Here is a 14,693-nt window from a genome sequence, read left to right as displayed (position 1 = left end):
AAAAGTGACATTTTCTCTTTACATCCATAGGCATTTTCGTAAGCTAAGATTAGCGTATTAGACGATAAAATGTCGTCAATAACGCTTTAGTTATGGAAGTACATGTCACTACACACTTCACGTCGTATATATCGTTGTTCACATTACGTTTAGAAAGGATCGTTTGATCATGTCGCTGTTCGAATGGAAACTGCCCGACTCTACCCCTTGGCGGTACTTAAATAGTTCCACCGCTGTATTGTAGGAGAAGACTTAATATTTTATCAAATGATGGTGCTAGATCACGAACTTGCTTGTGTCGTCGATACAGGATACGCAACATGCAACGCCATCTGTGAGGCATAACGAAAACTGAGTGAAGGTGCAATTAGATGCTGCGCTGACAGATGACGTTACTTTAGTACTTGAACCAAGCTCGTAACAGTATTTTAGAAAATTGGGTCTTGTCGGGCTGGCTGGACAAGAAGGCCCATTACGATGACGGTCACAATATATCGGGATGGATGACGTTCCTATCCGTCCATCATGTTTGCCAGCTGCACTGCTCTCTGCTGACCACCGACTACAGACACCTGCTTGCAGCTGAGAGGCAGTGATGTCATCTGCTCGCAAAACAACCTTTGGTAACCAAAGAGTTATGTATCAGCCATGTGTTCGTGTATATAAATACGCTTTCTATGACAAATATAACAAAAAATGTTTACAATATCATAGACTGCCAAAAGACAGCAAAGTCAGATATCGTTGTATTAGGTTCAGGACATCAAATGCCACACAACAAGCTCTACCGAAGTGAAGTACCATTTCGTAAAACACTCTTAGTAAATGTTATTTGTTATTTGTTATTGTTTGACAAAGCTTTGTCATAATGGTTTATTTACAAGTGTGTAAGTCAACCATCATTAGGGTACTATAGCCGCGAAATCGTTTTCTGGTATTGTGGATATTTAAGCTGAATGAATAGTAGCATTCAGTTACTACATTCACAGCATGTTTAGTTACTTGTTATCAGTAACATTCTCAGAGATGAGGGACTGTAGCGAATCACACAAGGTTTGGAGAAAGTACCACGATTTTGTTGTAGAATCTTCTCTGTCTTCATCTCAAATATCTGATGAAAACTATCTTTAAAAAATCCATCAGGGGAAAACAGCTATTTGAATGCAGATCCTAGCAAACTTGCATCCGTCTATGAACAAGACTTCTGAAGAAGAAGAACTGCAGCATGACGAAATTAATAACTGCTTTTAGAGTATTGTTTTACATACAGATGCATTAGAGCAGAATGGTGTAGGCATAAAAGAACTGTTAAATATTTTAAGCCAATATCAGTGTAGGTCACAGGTATATAACATTTGCATATTTAGAAATGTTCTTGATAAACAGACTGATACACAATTTGAATTTATTTTCAAAGTACTTGTAGTAGGTACATAAAATAAATCGGCAATGGGATACATTTTTTTTTAACAAGACGTAATTCTTTTATATCACTGAGTATTCTTATATCTTTGGATGGATCTTACTTTTTACACAATTGACCTTACTTTTTACACAAGTTTTCGTGACTGGGTCGCAAACAAGAGGTTCTTGACATGTGGGCGTTGGCGTTGGTGGCTGTAAGACATCTTGGCCCGCACAAGATTCTCCTTCACCTGCAATATGAAAACAACGATTACTACAGTTATTTTAGATCAGCTTTCGGATATTACACAAGCAAGATACTACGCAAGAGAGATATCTGATATCACCAGTGAGGACAGAGATTTGTCAAAAACTTGAATTATTAGAAATCTTAAAGAAAACAATACTATCAAAACTTTATCAAAATAAGTATCGTTTGCAATATGTTTCCACAGCCTCTGTTACACAATTATCTAGACGTAGCTAAAAAATTCTTGTATGCAAGCAATGATGTGAGTTGAATTTCAGTGACTTTTTACAATAAGAATTCCGTCCTTTTTAATAACGTTTAGCTATCTTTCTCATATATGATAAACATATCATTAATATTTACACATGTCTGTCCTTTCTATGAACCCCACAGAGCGATGGTAATAAATGCAGCTGTTTGTAATTGGCTGAACAGTACTGCAGGTCTTTCACAAATTTTGTAATTGGCTGAAGAGTAGTGCAGGTCTTTCACAAAGCTTCTGAAACCTTCCACTACCCCTCCTTTTTCCCTTCTGGGTAGGAAGAGTGAGTCAGCAGGTTTTGTTATTGTGCTTATGCTAGCTCGTTTTGAGAGAGATAGCCAAAACCGTAGCGATCCGTAAGCTCCTTCACAATTTAACTTCAGATTTCAAAGTTACCTCACTCACTTTCTAGTCAAAAGTTTCCCTCTGTTTCGCTACTCCCAGACCTGCGTTCTTCCGTCATCAAAAGGGACATATTTACGGAGACCACGAATTTCTGCCAAGAAACTCTCCATTTCAGTGTCACTGTGGCGTCATATACGTATTTCCTGTGTAAGTTGCTTGTCACAATGTTAACTTTCAGAACAATACTCCTTCTGTGTACTCTGGATCGCAAGCATACTGCAGAGATAATCGGTCACTGAAGGTATCACAGTCTTTGACTACCTGAAGTGTCTGAAGCAATATACTCTGGCGAGTTGAAGCGACAGCCAATGACAAGCGAGCGCAGCCACGTGCTCTGTGAGTGCATGCTCATTCGAAGAAGACAATTCAGCCTAGTGGAGTCTTGTCTGGTCTTTTCCTATCGTCGTTTCCAGGTGGTCACCTGCTAAAGGTCTGCTGTAGACGAGTGATGTACTTCCTCGGTTTGAAGCTGATTTTTGGTGGTCTGTCTCATCCGATGAGTTACAAATGTTGGGTGAGATTGTGGCTAGCGTAGCTCTGCTTGGCGTAATATTGTTTGCAGCATTTTTAGTCTATAATGTGCATTTACTTATGTCCAGACTTAACATTCATTGCTCAGTAAGACTGAAACACATGGTGCAGAATCGGCTTTTTATTGATCCATCCAAACAACAGGCTATTTGAATTCAACACACTCTCATTTAGCAAAATATTTCCAGCATTTTCCAGTGCATGTTGAAGTTATTGTTGTTCAATTTTTATTTTTTTTGTACGGAAACGTTGGATATGTGTCGGCAAGCCTACTGTGATGACTGCCTGTCAAAATCCCAGGTTTCCAGGTGGGTAAGGAGCTTTAAAGAGGGCCGGGACAGCGTTGATGATGAGGACCACTCCGGACACCCGTCGATCACCAAAACTGACGAAAACATCGACCGTGTGCGCGTTTTATTGAACACCGACCATCAGATGAGTGTCAGGATGATAGCAGACGAGCTCTGACTTGATAAAATGACAGTGCACAACATCATCACCAAAGAATTGTCGATAAGGAAGATCTGCTCCAAGATGGTTCCAAGGATATTGTCAGACGTTCAAAGTCAAGCATTTGTGGGCGCCTACCAAGACACTCTCCAGAGCCCTGAAACTGATCCAGAATTTTTAGGTAACGTTATTACTGGAAAAAAAAATCTGGGTGTTTCAGTATGACCTGGAGACAAAGTGCATGAGTGCCGAATGGCACACCACAGAATCCCCATGTCCAAAAAAAGTCTTGCATGAGCAAATCAAAGGTAAAAGCCATGCTGATTGTGTTTTTCGACGTCAGGGGTGTGGTTCGTCAAGAGTTTGTGCCCGAAGGCCAAACTGTCAGCGGTGTTTTTTTATTGCGAACTCAAGAGACTGAAAGCCAGGGTCCATTGCGTGAGGCCAGCCATGGCCAATGATTGAAAGCCGCATCGTGACAATGCACCTAGTCGCAAGTGCTTCATGGTGGCCAGCTAACTGGATCCCAAAGATTCCCCAGCTCCCCTACAATTCTGATATGGCCCCGCAAGATTTTATTTATTTATTTATTTTTGTTCTCGAAACTAAAAACTTCCCTGAAAGGACACCGTCATGGGTCCCTGGAGGAGATCCAAGCTGCCACGACGGGGACTTTTAAGCCCATCCTAGACTCAGTGTTTGCGGCAGCATTTGAAGCACGGAAATCTCGCTTGCAGCGGGTTGTTGACTCTCAAGGGTCATACATTGAAGAGGGATATCTACAATAAATTCTGGTTCACAAGTTCAGTCTAATTAAATTTTATACAAACCCTGTATAACAAATTACACTACGAACGGGATAAGCCATTGCAAATGTGAAATTATGGCACCTTAAAAACCCTTGAAACCACCAGAATGTTGAACACAAGCACGCGAACGTGCACGAGTTGTGTTGTACAGGTGCAGACTGTAAGTTTATGGATGGATTTCCATGCCTGTTGCGCTTGGTCCGTGAATACATGGCGTTGAACGCTGTTTCTGGACGAGGCTGCAATTGTCGTCTGATGATTTCCATTCATACTCGATCGATTATCCGAGAACTGTCTTGAGCAGCTAAATCGACAGCCAACGCGTAATGGAAATATTTTAGATCTGGTAGCCACGAACTGATCAGACCTCATCGACGGTGTCAGTGTTGAGACAGGGATTAGTGATCATGACGTTGTCATTACGGCTATGATTACGAAAGTTAAAAAGTCAGTCAAGAAGGCTAGGAGAGTATTCTTACTAGAAAGAGCAGATAAAGCAGTTGTTAGCATCCCACTTAGTAAATGAATCGACTTCATTTACTTCCAGTACGATGGACGTGGAAGAATTATGGGCAAATTTTAAACAAATTGTAAATCACACATTGGACAAGTATGTGCCGAAAAAGTTGGTTACGGACGGAAAAGACCCACCGTGGTTTAACAGCGCAATTCGGAGAATGCTCAGGAAACAAAGGCAGTTGCACTCGCTGTACAAGAAAGATCGAGAGAATTACAGGCTAAAGTTAGTAGAGATTCGTGCTGCTGTAAAAAGAGCGATGCGCGAAGCATTCATCCACTACCATCTTGTTGAAAACCCAAGGAAATTCTGGTGTTATGTAAAATCGGTAAGCGGGTCGAAGCCTTGCATTCAGTCACTCACTGATCAGTCTGGCCTGGCAACAGAAGACAGCAAAACGAAAGCTGAAATTTTAAATTTAGCTTTTGAGAAATCTTTCACGCAGGAGGATCGTACAAACATACCGCCGTTTGAGTCTCGTACAGATTCCCGTGTGGAGGACATAGTGATAGACGCCCCTGGGGTTGTGAAACAGCTGAATGGGTTGAAAAGAAGTAAATCGCCAGCTCCTGATGGGATTCCAATTCGGTTACACAGAGAGTACTCTACTGCATTGCCTCCTCACTTAGCTTGCATTTATCGCGAATCTCTTGCCCAACGTAAAGTCCTGAGCGACTGGAAAAAAGCGCAGGTGACACCTGTATATAAGAAGGTAGAAGGACGGATCCTCCAAATTACAGACCAATATCCTTAACATCGGTTTGTTGCAGGATTCTCGAACATATTCTCAGTTCGAATATAATGAATTTCCTTGAGACAGAGAAGTTGCTGTCCATGCATCAGCACGGCTTTAGAAAGCATCGCTCCTGCGAAACGCAACTCGCCCTTTTTTCACATATCTTGCGAACCACGGATGAAGGGTATCAGACGGATGTCATATTCCTTGACTTCCGGAAAGCGTGTGACTCGGTGCCCCACTGCAGACTCCTAACTAAGGTACGAGCTTACGGGATTGATACCCAAGTATGTGAGTGGCTCGAAGACTTCTTAAGTAATAGAGCCCAGTACGTTGTCCTCGATGGTGAGTGTTCATCGGAGCGCCCCAGGGAAGTGTGGTAGGTCCGCTGTTGTTTTCTAACTACATAAATGATCTTCTGGATAGGGTGGATAGCAATGTGCGGCTGTTTGCTGATGGTGCTGTGGTGTACGGGAAGGTGTCGTCGTTGAGTGACTGCAGGAGGATACAAGATGACTTGGACAGGATTTGTGACTGGTGTAAAGAATGGCAGCTAACTCTAAATATAGATAAATGTAAATTAATGCAGATGAATAGGAAAAAGAATCCCGTAATGTTTGAATACTCCATTAGCAGTGTAGCGCTTGACACAGTCACGTCGATTAAATATTTGGGCGTAACATTGCAGAGCGATATGAAGTGGGACAAGCATGTAATGGCAGTTGTGGGGAAGTCGGATAGTCGTCTTCGGTTCATTGGTAGAATTTTGGGAAGATGTGGTTCATCTGTAAAGGAGACCGCTTATAAAACACTAATACGACCTATTCTTGAGTACTGCTCGAGCGATTGGGATCCCTATCAGGTCGGGGCTGCTAGATTTGTTACTGGTAGGTTTGATCATCACGCGAGTGTTACGGAAATGCTTCAGGAACTCGGGTGGGAATCTATGGAGGAAAGGAGGCGTCCTTTTCGTGAATCGCTACTGAGGAAATTTAGAGAACCAGCGCTTGAGGCTGATTGCAGTACAATTTTACTGTCGCCAACTTATATTTAACGGATAGACCACAAAGATAAGATAAGAGAGATTAGGGATCGTACAGAGGCAAATAGGCAGTCATTTTTCCCTCGTTCTGTTTGGGAGTGGAACAGGGAGAGAAGATGCTAGTTGTGGTACGAGGTACCCTCCGCCACGCACCGTATGATGGATTGCTGAGTATGTATGTAGATGTAGATGGAGACAAATCTGGTGATCGAGGAGGCCAAGGCAACATGTCGACACTCTGTAAAGCATGTTGGGTTACAAAAGCAGTGTATGGGTGAGCGTGATCCTGTTGAAAAACCTCACTAGACCATTAATCCATAGGTAGGTCCTGTGTATGTAGCACGCATACAGGTTGGTTGCAGGCCTTCACTGGCATCGAGGCAGAACAATCTTTCATCAGAAAACACGACAGACCTCCACCTACCCTTCTGTAAGTGGCGCTTTGGGGTCAGCGGAATGCATACTAGAGGGCTCTGGCTCGAAGCCGTCCTTGAAGTAACCAGTTTGTAACAGTTCGTTGTGTCACTGTGGTGTCAGCTGCAGCTCAAAGCGCTGCTGCAGATGCAGCACGCTACGCCAGAGTCATATGCCGAACAGTCTTCCCTCTCGGTAGTGCCATGTGGCCGTGTGGAGCCCGCTTTCCTTGCGATCCTATATTTTAGTGAGTACCACTGACATCTGTCGTGTACAGTGACTATTACATAAACTCGTTCAAACTCAGTAAGGGTTGATAATGGCGTCTTTATCACGTTAAAGGCTTTCTTGACTGACAGCGACACACCACGTCCATGCTCAAAGGTAACTAAAGGTCTCGACCGTTACAGAGCGTATTTGAAGCAAACCCGATTTGTATCCTCATACTGCCGCGAAATTTGAATTGACGTCATATTTCAGATGTAGAAACACGACTACCAACTTCAGTTTATGTTACACAACTTCTTCTTAGAGCTGTGAATCTTTTCCGTCAATGTATGTTCCATTTGCTATGCAGTTTAGTTAGACAGCATTTTTTATCAAGAACTCCCCAAACAGCTGTATTTTGAACCAATTTATTAAGGCACTATCGGTTTCGTGACTTGTAGCCTCATAATCAGTTGCATGTAAACATTAAAACGTGGTAAACAACATGGCAGAGAATACAGAAGATCAAAGGTTTGTAATTATTCCAACGGCCTCAACTCAGTGGTAACACTGGTCTCCGTCAGATCACCAAAGTTAAGCGTTATCGCCCTTGGCTAGCCCTTGGATGGGTGACCGTCCCCGTCTTCTGAGCGTTGTTGGCAAGCGGGGTGCACTCGGCTCTTGCGAAGTCGATTGAGAAGCTGCTTGACTGAAAAGTAGCGGCTCTGGTCATGGAAGCTGACAACGGCCGGGAGAGTAGCGGGGGGGAGGTGGGCAAGACTCTAAAATTACAATTTTTTGTATGAACGATATAGCAGTTGCTAAAGTCATAATGATATCAGCAGAGTAATATTACAAGTGGCTAAACGAAAGGTTTAGCAGAATCACGGGAAATCACTCCCAGAAGTGCATGAGACTTGAAAGGTTGGTACACTGAGTCACAGCGCCAGAGATTGCGCCAAAGAGTATTATTCCGCCGCCTCCACTGGGGCAGTAGTAGTTCAGAGGATGTCGAGGGCAGTCGTGGTTCTGTTGGGCGAGAGAGTAGGCGATCTGAATGTTGTACTGTTCGGTTGGTGTAATGTATAGATGGAAGAAGATGCAATTGTCAGAATATATTTGATATTTTGAATTATGACGCTGGTGTAACGGAATATTTTCGACAATATATAATGAGGTAAAAAGGTATTATAGTTTCCTTTAATAACAATCCCTCTCGCTCACAGGTACAGTCAACAAAGCATTTAGCTCGTGTTCATTTATTAGACTTGTAATTCTGGTTTCTATGTGCAATTATAGTATTTCTGGTTTTTCAATTAGTTCATTGTAAATGGTGTTTAAAATATTTTGTCGTATTGAGAAAGAACCGAGCCAGATACATGTACGTTAAGTCACACTACCACACACAGAACAGTTACACTTGTGCTTTGTTATTTCGTAGCTTTTACTGTTGCAGGGGACTTAATTAATCAATTGTGTTAATGGAAATTCCAGGTCATTCTTTATTTTTATTTTATGCAGTCAGATTGCGTGCTAATACTAGTCAGGGCCAACCGGTTACGAGGCTTCGTAACCGGTCACACAGCTACTAAAATTATTGCATGTATTCATTAATATTGGTCTTTTCTTTTTAATTAAGCCCCATGCACACTCTGTAATGAATAAAAACTTTCTATTCCAGGACGAAAGGGGGGAAAGTATAAGGCAAGTGTCTCCTCTTGCATCCATTCGAAACATTTTATTGCACTAAAGTGAAGTCTCCATCTACAATTTTTCACCGTCCAACTATCCTCTATTACCAAATTAGCTATTTCATAGTGCGTCAGGATGTGTCCTGTCAGCCTCTTCATTCTGTCTCCATTAGTTACGTAATCTACCCGTCGGATCTTCAGCATTCAGCGAGAAGCGCGGTGTGATGTATCTGTGTTCACTCTTCTATTAGCTCTCGAAGAGGCCGTACACATTGGTCTTACTTGTGCTACCAGCTGTAGTCACATTAGCATCAAATTTGACCTCACTTCTGCCCAACGCCACCGTGGACGTATCACACGATGCGAAAGTATTTCCACTACGTCTTACCCACATTTCACGCTTTTCTTTGACGCCTATATGATGGATGTCAGAACCGCGACAACCACAGTTGAAATCACGTGGTTTTCTTATCGTGGCCGAGGAAAACGCTTCAGACACACAGCTGACCAGTATCGGCACGGAACGGCATCAGGTGGTGGCGTAGATTGCCACACACTTCGCCGTAAAAAACGTCAGTTTGCGGTGTGATGCACATCACGATGGTGTTCTTGACTATCTTCGACTCTGCAGACAAGACACCCCCTGATGAATGACCCATGTCTCGGAACATCGTGAACCTGCAACCCCAAGGGACTTGATCATCCTCCTATGGAGCGCAGTGCGACCGCAGTTTACGCTATGTTATACGGAAAGGAGGACTGCGGACAATTAAAAACCATTGGACGAAATCTGAACGTGATCCAAAGCAGAAAAGATGTACTTATTTAACCGGCCAGTGTGGCCGAGCGGTTCTATGGGCTTCAGTTTGGAACTGCATGACCTCTACGGTCGCAGGTTCGAATTCTGCCTCGGGTATGGATGTGTGTGATGTCCTTAGGTTAGTTAGGTTTAAGTAGTTCTAAGTACTGGAAGTATCCGTGGTCTAGGGGTAGCGTCTTTGATTCATAATAAAAACGTTTTCGGTTCCGGGTTCGATCCCCACCACTACCTAAATTTTGATAAATAATCAGCATTGGCGGCCGAAGACTTCCGGCATAAGAAGTCAGCCTCATTCTGCCAACGGCCTTGTCAAAGAGGGCGGAGGAGCGGAAAGAGGTTCAGGGCACTCTCTTGTCCTAGGGGTGGGAAATTGCCCCTAAAGGCGGAAGAATCAGCAATGATCAACGACATGAGGATGCAGAAGGCAATTGAAACCACTGCATTAAAGACACGTAACGTGAATCCACAGGACATGTGGCCTGTAGTTGAGGAAGTGTCATGATGATCTCTCCATTGGCAAAAGATTCCGGCCTGAGACCGCGTGGCTCCAAAGGGATGTGATAACGTTCAGAGGGGTTGCAGGACTTCTATGTTTTTATACAAGTGTTAAGTCGTCCGGAGTGTGTCAGCAGTATCAAAAGTTGTTACGAAAGTCATCCGTTGCTCATCGCATTGCGAGTTATCGTTGTCGACTGCGAAATACGCGACAACCAATCCCTTTATGAGCCCCCTGTGTCCTTTTCGCATCGGAACTGAGCGTTGGTGTGTCTGAAACGTTTTCCTCATCCAACCAAAAGAAAACTGCGCGATTTCAGCGCTGGGCGTCATGATTATGACTTCCATCACAGAGTCGTCAAAGTAACGAGTTAAATGTGGGTAAGAGGCGGTGTGGCGACCTTCCCATCGTGTGACCCGTCCACGGTGGCGGTGGATAGAATTATTTGATGCCAATATGACATTATTAAGCCACCTTACAGCGCACACGAATCTGAGCTCCGGCGTTTTCTTCGGATTCGTCGACATCTTCGCCGTGCTCGAGGATGACGTCTCAGGGTGCTAAGCTTTTGTACCATTACAGAGGAAGGGTGTGGCGCTTTTGAGCCAAAAGCTAAGCTTCTGTGCCGCAATGGGAGACAGTTATGGAATTTTTTGAAAAAGTCACGCTTTAATTTTGTTGCACAGTATAGGATGCGGACTACCATGGCCACAGGTAGATGCCAGTCCGTATTCACAGCCTAATGTTCTTGTTTGAACCGTACGAAATGTGTTGTTGGAATGACAGGTATGAGTCGTGCAGATATTTTAAAGGGATGCAAATCCCTTCACTATTTAGTGCAAATGAAACTTTCCAATGTAGCAGCAAACGTCTGCTGTTGTGCAGAAGGCAGATTGGAGGAAATTTTCAGATATAGGGTCAAGACAGCTGCTTTCACACTTTAGAAAAGTGTAGATACGTCGGTGGTATATTGTGACAGAAGAGAACTTTAAAATCATGACAATTCTTCCTTTTGAAAAAAATTTGAAGGCGTATGGTAACTGAAAGACGTAAAAAATAACACAAATTTGACAAAAAATTGGGAGGATGACACAGGAGTGGTAATGCATGAAATAAAAATGATAAAAATAGCCGAAGAATTACAAAATCTGCCATCTGTCTGTTTACTATCTCTATGTATAACAGTTCCTTTAATTTCAAATTAGGTGTGTCTGTACTTCGTATCTCATATGAAATTATTAGAGATATTGTTTTTGACTGATACATATAACAATGAAAAGAATGTCGGAGCGACATCAACTAGTGTATGCATATGAGAGGATATTTAACACGTTTTGCTCGCTCACCGTTGGTGGGCGACCCGAATCAAGTGTGGCGAACGTCGCTAAAGAACCGACACTGAATCCCGCACATAACTGAATAGTGCATATATGAACGCCAAAACAGCAAAACAGTAGAGAGAAAAGCACACACAACGTGCGGATACTCACCCACGTATTTACGGCAGCTGTCGCAGTAGCCACATAAACCGCCATTAGGAATGAAGATCCCACCGTCCTCCTTGCATTCGACCGGGTCAATAGTTATACATTTTATCCTGATCGTTTTGCAGTCGATATCGATGGCGATAACACAGGCCACCACAACGGCCAAGACGATCAGTGCAGTTACTGATCTCAGGGACATCTGCAAAGACAACTGACAATAGTAAACTGCACGTTAAATATGAAGAACATGATACCGAAGAGATCATACTGTTACTAAAAGTCGGTGTATTCTTCGTCTCACCCCACGCGTAGAACAGTTTATAAATCAGTTCTGAAACTTAGATGCAGGCCAACATCAAAAGATACAATATTATCGCTTAAATAAACAATTCCAAGCCAGTTTCCAGAACAGTTGAGGAGTTCGTTCCAAGACAAATATTGTTATCGTCTAAAAGCTGTCCTGGGAACATGAAAAAACTACATGATTATTTCTACGATAAGCTTTAAAATGAATATAAACAAAAGTGAAAGAATGGTAATGCTGAGGGAAGAAGATAGGGAAATGACACTAGAAGTAGTAGATGAGTTCTGGTGTTTGGGCAGGAAAATAATTGCTTGTAGCCGATGTAGAGAAGACGTAAAATGCAGATTGGAAATAGCAGGAAAAGTATTTCTGAAAATAAGTGAATTGTTAGGAAGTATAGCCTTGTACGTAAGTGAAACGTGGACAATAAAGAGTTTAGACAAGAAGAGAAAATAAGCTTTCGAAATTTAGTATTACGGAAGACTGCTCAAGATCGGGTGTGTAGATCCAATAACTAATAAAGAGGTCTAGAACCGGACAGAGGAAAAAATTATGGTACAAGCTGATTAATAGAAGGGATCTGATGATGGACACATCTTCAGGAATGGTCAATTTGGAAATGGAGGAAGAGTGGGTGGCAAAAATTGTAAAGGGGGAGCGAGGATTGGTTATAGTAAACATGTTCAAATAGTTGTAAGATGCAGTAGTTACTCGGTGATAAAGAAGCTTGCACAAAATAGAGTAGGGTAGGTAGCTGCGCCAAACCAGTCTTAGGATTGAAGACCACACAAATAAAAACGTGATTTTATTAACCTAAAGTTATGATTTTCCCAGAAAAAGATACAGCTACACCTGTAATGCAGAAAAATCTTGTATCTTTCATGTTTCCAGTACTGTTCACCTGTTAAATATCGATACTCAAGAACGCACGGACAACCTCAGTCAGGTTACTGCACGGAGCAACGAAGTAGATATACTCCTAAGAAAGCAGTAGGTTGCAGAAGCACATAAGTATGTATGCTGTTTCTATACTGTTCTGCATCGTTTACGATGTGTATCCATGCGAAATCTTGACTACACTGAGGCAACAAAAGTCATGGGATACGTCCTAATATCGTGTCGGACCTCCTTTTGCTCGGCAGCAACTCGACCTGGCATGGACTTAAGGAGTCGTTGGAAATGCCGTGCCGAAATACTGAGTCATGCTGCCTCTACACCCAGTCGTAATTGCGAAAGATTTGCCGGTGAAGGATTTTGTGCACGAGCTGACCGCTCGATTAGGCACCATAAATGTTTGAAGGTATTAATAACAGGCGATGTCAGTGGCCAAGTCATTCACTTGAATTATCCAGACTGTTCTTCAAACCAGTCGCAGACAATTGTGGTTTGGTGACATGTTTGGGAGCAAAACGTTTACGAAAGGTCGCAAATGGTCTCCAGGTAACCGAACATAATCATTTCAACTCAATGACCGGTTGATTTGGAAGAGAGGATCTAGTCCACTGCATATAAGCACATCCCACGCCATTATAGAACCACCACCAGCTCAGTGCCTTGTTGACAACTTGGGTCCATGGATTCGTGGGCGTCTGCGCCACACTCGAATCGCACTATCACCTTTTACCATCTATAATGGTGACTTATCTGACCAGGTCACGGTGTTCCAGTCGTGTAGGGTCCAACCAATATGGCCACGGGCCCAGGAGAGACTCTGCAGACGATGTAGTGGTGCTAGCATAGGCACTCGTGTCGGTTGTCTGCTGCCATAGACCAGTAACGCCAAATTTCTCCACACTGTCCTAACGGATACGTTCGTCATGCGTCCTTCATTAATTTCTGGGGTTATTTCACGCAGTGTTGCCTGTCTTTTAACACTGACAACTCTACACAAACGTGGCTCTCAGTCGTTAAGTGAAGGCCGTCGGCCACTGCGTTGTCTGTACTGAGAAGTAATGCCTGAAATTTGTTTTTTTTGGCACTCGATCTGCATATGTGCATTTCGCTATCCCATAATTTTCATCAGCTCAGTGTACGTTGTTCAAACACAACTAGCACAGCCCATCTGAAAACAGGTGTAATATTTCTATGAAGCTGAACGGTTTCAATCACAAATCAAGAAAGACCTTACGTTTCTAAGGTTCAACGTCTATAGTACTACAGTGAAATGTGAATGAAGTTAACACATTGAGGACGGAATTGTAGCGTGGTGTGACGCGAATGCTATTGGGCGTGCTTAATCTACCTGCGTGGGGAGCCACCTTACCATGTTGTCCGAACTGTCCGCTGGCGTGTTTGTGTAGCTACTGCTCGTTGCCGCTGATTTGCCGCCTTATATAACGACCGAAGGCCCACACAGCCGCTGCGCGCTAGCGGACGCCTTCTGGAAAGTGCCTGTTGAAACTACACCATGAGACCGTCGTAATGTCTCCTGCGCGCCAAGCATGTTGTGTTTTGGTCGTTTTGAATTAGCCTTATTATAAGTAAATCATTTATCTTGCACATTATTGCGTGGCTAGGGAAAATGTACACATAGCAGATGAAAATTCATGAATAAGTGACAGGGCGGTATCGAAATTAGGAAAAAAAGACAGCACGTGCCAATCGAACATTCAGAATCACAAGTTGAGTGAAATAAAGAATAAGAAAGCGTAATACACTGCACAACAGAAGTAAAGGATCACTTTTTCGAAACCCTGTAACTGCCTCAAAATGGTTCAAATGGCTCTGAGCACCATGGGACTGAGATCATCAGTCCCCTAGAACTCAGAACTACTTAAACCTAACTAACCTAAGAACATCACACACATCCATGACAGAGGCAGTATTCGAACTTGCGACCGTAGCGGTCTCGCGGTTCCAGACTGAAGC

At 43.0% G+C, this 14,693-nt stretch overlaps 1 protein-coding gene across 1 annotated transcript; it reads right to left on the bottom strand.

Moving 5' to 3' along the window:
* Positions 1-1,388: 1,388 nt before the first annotated feature.
* On the bottom strand, positions 1,389-14,113 carry LOC126336548 (uncharacterized). The gene is made up of 3 exons (XM_050000381.1): positions 14,089-14,113; positions 11,525-11,720; positions 1,389-1,655 (listed from the first exon to the last, which is right to left on the bottom strand). The coding sequence occupies exons 1-3, from the start codon at positions 14,089-14,091 to the stop codon at positions 1,504-1,506; spliced, it is 351 nt and encodes a 116-aa protein (XP_049856338.1). The 5' UTR covers positions 14,092-14,113; the 3' UTR covers positions 1,389-1,503.
* Positions 14,114-14,693: the final 580 nt, after the last annotated feature.

The sequence above is a fragment of the Schistocerca gregaria genome, chromosome 2, assembly GCF_023897955.1.
Source record: "Schistocerca gregaria isolate iqSchGreg1 chromosome 2, iqSchGreg1.2, whole genome shotgun sequence".
Classification (NCBI taxonomy): domain Eukaryota; kingdom Metazoa; phylum Arthropoda; class Insecta; order Orthoptera; family Acrididae; genus Schistocerca; species Schistocerca gregaria.
Note: the sequence above shows the minus strand (reverse complement) of the source record. Positions and strands in the feature narration are given on the sequence as shown.